The 8,430-nt window shown below is 38.7% G+C and overlaps 1 protein-coding gene across 1 annotated transcript; it reads left to right on the top strand.

Moving 5' to 3' along the window:
- The first annotated feature begins 6,126 nt into the window (after positions 1-6,126).
- Positions 6,127-8,220, top strand: sox32 (SRY-box transcription factor 32). Its single transcript, XM_044104274.1, has 2 exons — positions 6,127-6,384; positions 7,565-8,220. Exons 1-2 carry the CDS (start codon positions 6,171-6,173, stop codon positions 8,218-8,220), a joined length of 870 nt encoding a protein of 289 aa, XP_043960209.1. The 5' UTR covers positions 6,127-6,170.
- Positions 8,221-8,430: the final 210 nt, after the last annotated feature.

Raw genomic sequence — 8,430 nt, 5'->3', positions numbered from 1 at the left:
ACACCTGTTAGAAGTTTCAAAATACTCCAGACTGGGAAGGAGGTTCACTAGAGGACAAATTGAAAAATACTTTATTTTACAACAACTTTAAATATAGTCATGGAATGATTTGGACTTAAACATATTGTGAGGCTGATTCACCCAAAGTCTGGATCAAAATCCAATTCAGAGTTTTTTTCACAGATGCTTTACATCCAATCTAACTGAGTTTGAGCTACTTTTTCTCTACATCAGTGTTATTCTACTCCAGACCTGATGTCCTTGGTCCAACATGAGTCACCTGGCAAAATTACTTTCCTTTGATCTCATTATTTGACTCAGATTTTTTGAACCAAAATGCATCTAAAAGTTGCAGAATACCAGACCTTGAGAACTCTACATAGTCTGTATTTGGGGGCTGTAATTTTTGGGTCTTTTAATCCTTATATGCCTCTTTTAAATTAAATCAAGATCTCCAAAGTGAGTTTCATGACATAAGACAGTTTGTACTATGGGAAATGGTAAATATCAGACCGTCTGAGTCAAAGGTCTCACTTTGATGACTATGCTTGTGGTTCCCTGAGTGTTTTCCTGAGTCCAAACTATCCAATAAGCTTCACAGGTCGAGCATAGACACACACACACACACGCACGCACGCACACACACACACACACACAGTGAGCCCCGCCAGGAAAAACCAGCCCAAATCCTTATAGCATAATACTTTAAATAAATCACGCCACAGGAAAGAAACAGCACAATCATTGTTTATGGCAGAGCTGCGGCGCTTATCTTCAAAGCAGCAGATCCTTTTGAATTTGTATCAGGTCTCAGACGAGCAGCAGCAGCAGAAAGAGAGGAGTGACTGAGGCACAAACATTAATCCAGAGGGCCTGCAAGAAAACAAGGGGAGAAATGGATGCTATTAATTCACTTTGGCCACAATAGATTTGTTAGCTTCTTTCAGGCGCGTCCTCCGTATAATCCAATGTCTGAGTCTAACCAGTTCACACGTTTTTAATTAAACATGCAGCAGAAGCAGCAGCAGGGCCAGACTGCTGCCACGAACGAGCCATTTAGGACGGATTGTCTCACAGGTCTGAGACCAGTTTCGGTTAATAATTAGGTCTAATTAGAACTAAATGTGACGCTGCTGTTTGCTGGCATGTGGAATCGAGCCCAGGCTCTGATTCGTGAGAGCTGGGATCTTAACCTACCACCGAGCCTCAATCAGTGCGTGGACAATAAAACACTCTGTAGCTCTCCTCAGTTCAGCAGATAAAGACTCTTATCAGAGCTGAATACAGTTCCTAATTTACAAAGAATAGGGCTGTTTCTGAGGCATGAGTAGAGCTTTGAACTGATTACAGCTTGAGGTGGAAAGGAGCTAGACTGATGATTGATGGCTGGGTGCAGGCATGAATCACAGTTCTGAGCTGACTTAACAGGAACATGCACACTGGTACCAGATAACGTATTATTAGTCTACAATTACTACCAACATAGTGTTTTTTTTTAGAAGAAAACCTGCAACACCACAATCATTTTACAGTCCAGACAATAAGTTTAAGTTACTTAAACTTTTTAAAGTTACTTAAAAAGTTTAAATAACTTTTTAAGAGGTTTTTCTATTGTCACACTGAACCTAATCCTAATCCATTTAAAGTCTCATCCTTTTCTATTGTTCTTTGCTAATAATGACTGAAATGCTTGTTTTTAAATTGTATTTTTATTACTTTAATTTCCACCAGGAAATTTCCACTAGCGTGCAATTTATTGCTCAATGGAAATGGTTGCTTCTGTGTTAAGATGCTACGTTTCCCACCAGGTTTTGCTTTGCTTTGCTGTTTTTTATGTATATTTTGTAGCATTTATTTACAATAATCAGACAGGAAATGAGCAGAGAGAGAAGGCCTCCTTAAATGTGACGTCCACTCTTCTTCTACACCAAATAGCACTAGTAAGTTTGACATTAGCACCAGCACTTTTGACAGATTAGTTAAAACTGGATACATTTTTAAATATATCCTAACAAACTTTACACACCATAAACTAAACACGGCCAAGATGTGCTGATTACCAGAAATAACTGCTCTTTTAACACTCTTAACTTGCAAGTTTCACAAAATTTTACTAAATAAGCTAAGGAGAATTAAATAAATAATGTTAGAAGTTGTGAATTTTTTAACATTATGCAGAAGCTCAATAAAAAAATTTTCATTATTTTGTCAACTATTACACTTTCTAAAATTTATTTTTACAGTTTAGCGTTTCAGTTTTCCATGCTCTTAAGGACTAATAAAGCATGCACTTTGCCCAACCTCGTAATAAGTCTGACTCTGAGCTTTGACTGAAGTTCGACCTGCATCCTATTTCTGCTCAGGGCTGGGAGGGGCATCATTGTATTCTGATAATGTTTCCATGTTTGCACCATGTAATCCTCTCAGTATGTCTGATGTTTAAGGCTGGACCGGACCAGGCCGGGCCTGGCAGGGTGCTGTTTACACAGGGGTGTGTGGAGGCTCACACTCACCTCTGTGGGTCTCAGGTCAGCTCCGCTCAACCTGCTCAAACATGGAATGGAGTGTATCTTGATGCTGACCTGCTGAGTCCATACAATACAGCACAAAGCAACACATTCCCCATGCTGCGAAGATCATAGTTACCTGAGACAACACTGTTATATCCTCTTCACACCTTTATGAAACAATGCAGCTCTTTATGAATGACTCATTGTCATGAGACGGAGTTGGAATACAGAGCTTCATTAGAGGGACCTTTCCACATCCCTCTCCAGAAGAGGCTCGTCAACATGGAAGATCTTGCAGTTGTGTTAGCTCGATATCCGTGATGGAACAAAAAAGAGGTGGAGAATTAAAATATTTCAGCTGCTTCTGCTTCATCCTTTTTGAAAACAAAACCACAAATCTTTTCCCCCCAAAGCTGTAAAAATTTGTCTCATAGATCCAAAGCAAGTTGCTCCCTTCATGCGGCTGCAGCAGGAGCGCTCACCTCCACCTGTGCACAGCCTGAACATCACTGATGGCAAAGAGAAGACAGAGAGGAGCGTCCCATATATGAGTTCTGTCCAACACAATAGCACATTGTTAATAGAACAATCCCCATTCAGAAAGCACAGTATCCATTGAGCACAAGCACTCCGCTTGTTTGGATATGAGACAATGCTCTGATACCTGATTCACAATCAAATGATTGGGTTTTATTTTTTGAAAAAAACAGGAGCAGAGGACAAGTTAAAGGAATTATGTGTAAATAAGGTAATTAAAGTTTGTATAACCTGCAGATCCACTCGCTGAGATGGCTTGTTAAGAATAAAAGTTCTCAAAGTATTCTACGAGTTAATGAGCCATAATAAAGAGCCAGTAAGTCCAGGCAGTTAGTAAATCGAGCCATGTCAAGTCATCAACACACTCCACAAGGAGTTGGCTGCTTAGAAGGTTACCTGCAAATATATTAATGTAAGGTTAAGTGGAAGGAAAAAGTGTTGTAGACAATAGGGGAGGTTTTCTTTCACTTTCCTGTAGGACTTTGTACCTTTCCACACTTCCAAAAAAAAAAATGAATAGCTGCTTTAGTGACCAAGGAATCACTGTTCTTGATTGACCAGTAAACTGTCCTGACTTAAACTAAAATTTTCTGAAACTGATAATTGGGGTTCAATTAGCTGTAAGCCAAAGTAACGAAAATGAACAAACATAAATATTTGAGATGAATCACTGTGTATATGAGTGTATATGAGTTTTATCTTTTGAATTGAATTACAGAAATAAATGTATTTTTTATTGTATTATAATTTACTATAGGGCCTCAGTAAACATTTGTGCGCTTCTTACGATAAAAAACTTTTAAGAATCAGCGCTATGACATTAAATGAAACTCATGCGAGGCTGACGTTCAGCTGAAACTTTCCATTATTGTATTCACGCTGGGTCATGCAAGCTAATTAATTAAATCCATTAGCGCTTGTCCTCGCTGCGCATTGGAGTGTGGGTCATGATCAACACTGCCGATGTGGATTCAATGTCTAATTCTAACGAGCTGCGACCCAACAACCATAACACACAGCAGACACTCGCTGTAGTTAAATGAGTAGGGCTTAATGGTCAAGCTATTAATTATATAGTCAGTAAATGTGCTTTTTCTTCAAGGTAAAAACGAAATGTGCGCCCTTTGAGGGGATTTCTGCAATATACACGTTCCGGGAGAACATATTGTTGATTGCATTTACTTCTACCGTGTATAATAGGTGGTCGTTTACTTTTACAGTTTGAACAGGCCGTGATAAACTCTGCAGACGCTTGCATTGCAGATTTACAGTGACAATGTCAACCTTATGGACGTTTTGGAATTTTTGAGAATAAAATAAAGAAATCAATTTCCATTGGTCTCAACACCTGTGATTACATAAAGGTTGTATTGTGAGGGCTATTCATTATTTATTTATTTATTTACTTATTTTTATTTCCTTTATTTAACCAGGTAAACCCCGTAGAGATCTAGATCTCATTTTCAAGAGGGAGCTGGGCAGAAGTCTGCAAAACAACCTGGTTACAAAATAAAACAAAACCATACATATGCACAAGTGTAAAACTATATAAAACAATTTAAAAGCAGTGACACTGTTTAATAGTATGTCGTTGCCTGTTTTTAAGAACCACTCGAAATAAATCCAATGAAATCAATTCTGACATCTTAAGTTCGGACTGGAGCTGATTCCAGTGAGGAGCCATCACACTGAATGCTTGCTTCCCCTTTTCAGTTCGAACACGTGGAATATGCAAAATATATGGAAATAAATAAATAAATAAACAATAATAGCAGAAATGATAAATAAGAGAGAAAGATGAAACCACGTTGAAGTAAATATGCATCCAATTTTACACAGAAACGGGGCAAAAATCACAATAATATTTTCAATGTAAACGTTTCGGCTCTTTTTGCGCAATTATTCGAATTTATTTTGTAAATATTAGATACTTTAAAGTAGGATTAATATATTTTCTCTCATCTTTTGTCTGTAAAATTTTATAAATAAAAGGTTGGATAAACTATACAATTTCAAAACATATGATATAGCCTAATTAAAAAACACATATGAAAAGCATAAACACTTCCACTGCCAAATTTAAAAGGTTTGCCCTTCAGAGGAACAACACCACCAAGACTGAGAAATATAAATAAATAAAATCTGTTACTTACTACTGGAAAAAGATTTAAGTTTTTTAATAAAGTGTTAAAATGGTGGAATTTCCCAGGAGTTTACATTCAAAATGCAATCCTTTTCTCTAAACCTGATAAAACTGACAACGTTAATTGTCTGCGTTTTGTGCTGAGCTAATCACCCTCTTGAACCGGTCTACTATCGCTCTTTTATTTTCTTGTACGTGGAGTAAATATTTGTGCGCTTTAATCGTGCAATAAACACGCCTTGATCACGTTTCTTTCTCTTTATTTGTTCCAGTCCTGTAAAATGATAATGGCCGATAAGAACTGAGAGCCTCAATGTAATTAGTAACCAGCTCTACTTGCTGGGGAAAAAAAACAAAAAAACAAAAAAAAAACTTTGATGCTTTCCTTCCTCACTTCTTATAAGTCTATTAATTCAGTTTTTGTTTAGAAAGTAAAGCTTGCATTGCGCCTTTGATGAGTGAATCACAGGAAATGTATTCTTAAAATTAGTTTTAATTGACACAATTAAAAGTCTAACATAAGGTGAACTTATTCCACTTTGGGGAATTGAGTTTGGTTGATTATTTTATTGTTTTGTAGCGATAAAATGAGGAAAAGGGCAAATATACAACGGCGCATTATGTAGACTAATTTAGCGGGAATTTACAGGTTTGTGGCAACATCAATATGTGTTATAAGTTTAGTAGAGTCTCAAGGCGCCCCATGGGACATTTTAAGGGGCTATTGAATGGGGCGTGATGGATCCCAATCACCAACCTGAGGATTCACACCTTAAATCCACTCCTCCCGGCATCCCATTGGCGGGATGCCGAGAGGAGTGGATATTGCCTCTTATATCCCGTCACTCGTCATCACCGGGAGGATGACAGAGGCCCACGAGCAAACTATAAAAAATCAACATAAAAACATGCGTTTCAGCCAGTTGGCTCCTCGTTCCCAGCCATGCGCAAACCGGCTGGAGAGCGAGGACGGACAGCAAATGAGCGAGGTGCGCTCCCCCAGTTCGGGGCCCTCCAGTCCCCTGTCTGTCCACTCGGAGTCCAGCTGCGCCAGTCCAGAGCCAAAGTCTGCCCCGGCGCAGCAGAGGGTCAGGAGGCCGCTGAACGCCTTCATCATCTGGACTAAAGAGGAGCGCAGGCGACTGGCGCAGCTCAACCCAGACCTGGAGAACACCGATCTCAGCAAAATACTTGGTAATTTTGTTATCTTAACATTTTTCCAATAATGAGTTGATTAAATCTTTACTTCTAAGATATTTTTGACAAAAACGACGACCTACGTGAACTAAATTTCCAACTGATTAGGGCCCTTTGGAGGCCGGAGGGCCCCAAGAGAGATTAAACCGCAATGAACGGTAGTTGGCTAAAGTGCATCCAGATGAATTAGAATGTCACAGAAAGTTTATTTGTTTAATTTAAAAAAAATAAAAATAAAATAAAAATAGGGGTTTATTTTCGTTAATTTGCAGCCTGTAAACTGTGTTCTAACATTCAGTTTCCAGTAATATAGAATACTTGAAGACATAAATTTGAAATATATGCAAAACTGTTGTGATCACATTGATGCAAAATTGTGTCTACACATATCCATGGAAAGTTGAGTGGAAGGAAAATGTGGTACTATATGGTGCACAAGCTACACTGTTTTCCTGCGGTCTTCATATAATATTATTTTGTGAATACTGATTTTTCGGAAAACTTTAATAATAAAAATAACATCTCAAATACATCACCATGTCAAATTTAATTATGCAAATAAATTGAGTTTTTTTTAGATTTTTCTATTTATAATGATACACAAGAATATCTTTTTATATGTCCTTCCTAAGTTAGAATCTCTGGCTTGCGAGCATCCCAAAACACTCTTTATTAAAACTCTTTTCTTCCACTAAATGCTCCATTAATTTGTGTAGACAAAGCACTCTGTGAGCAACCAGCTTATTTAGCAATACCTTTTTGGGACTTATCCTCCTTGTGGAGGGTGTCAATGACTGACTGATCTTCTGAAGTCTTTCCAGCGTCTGTGTACGTCACAAAATGATGTAGACAGACACAACATTTTGTCTGCGTAAAAATGACAAAATGACTTTTCTGGATTCAAAATAAATTTGGTTGGTCTCATATCATATATTAATTTGCTAAGAAATATATATTTTTTTATTTTTCATCAGCTGCAAGCCATAACTGTTTAAATTAACAGAAATAAATGTACATGAGTTTCACTTTCTGAATTAAAAATGGGCCTCCAAATGAGGTTTAAAGTTTTGTAAAAAAAAAAAAAACCCAGGAAATTCTCACAATAGTCCTCTGCAGAGTTTACTTTAACCTCATAATCATGCTTATAAAGATTATTCATCACAACCTCTTCTTGCAGGAAAAACATGGAAGGCTATGCCCTTGGCTGAGAAGCGTCCCTACATGCAGGAGGCTGAACGCCTGAGGGTCCAGCACACCATTGATTATCCCAACTACAAGTACAGGCCCCGTCGGCGCAAGCAGCTGAAGAAGAACCCTAAGACCCTGCCAGCAGAGGCTTCTCCACTCTGCAGCTCTGGCTCCACCATTCCCTACAACCTCACCTATCTGCTCCAGAACCACCAGCAGCAGCAGACATTCCACAACTCACCTCCATTCCCTCATTCATCCCTCCACTATAACAGCTACATCAACCCAGCCGTCCCTGACTCTGAAGCAGCCACTGCAGCAAACAGTTTCTCCAGGGACCCTGCTGTGCGCTCAAACCCTCCTGGGTACCAGCCAGAGCCTCAGGCGTACTTTAGCTCCCAGCAAAGATACATGCAGCACGGGTTCTCCTCGTCTACAGCTCCTCTCCTGGACCAGAGGGAGTCCAGGCTCTACGGGGTCCAGCAATGCCCAACAGGGCCTTCCTTGGAGTTTTACTTGGAGCAGGTTCAGCTGGACATGCTGTATGATTTAGACCGCAGCGAGTTTGAACAGTACCTGGGTCCAAAACACCACGGGTCAGGGCCAGCAGAGCAGAGCAGCTACAGAGGAGGATGCTATTTGTGATAAATCTGATCAATGTGGTCTATTTATTTAAACTGTCTCACTTCAATTGATAATAACTGATTGTATGTTTGGTGAAACCTCTTTTCTTCCTTTGTGATCAGTTTTTCTTTGTCTTTCAGTGTTTAAATATTAAAATAAAGAATCAATAAATAACTTTAAATAATTTCATGATTATGTTGTTAATGGTCTAACACCTCAAAGTGTTAAATA

The sequence above is a fragment of the Gambusia affinis genome, linkage group LG21, assembly GCF_019740435.1.
Source record: "Gambusia affinis linkage group LG21, SWU_Gaff_1.0, whole genome shotgun sequence".
Classification (NCBI taxonomy): domain Eukaryota; kingdom Metazoa; phylum Chordata; class Actinopteri; order Cyprinodontiformes; family Poeciliidae; genus Gambusia; species Gambusia affinis.
Note: the sequence above shows the minus strand (reverse complement) of the source record. Positions and strands in the feature narration are given on the sequence as shown.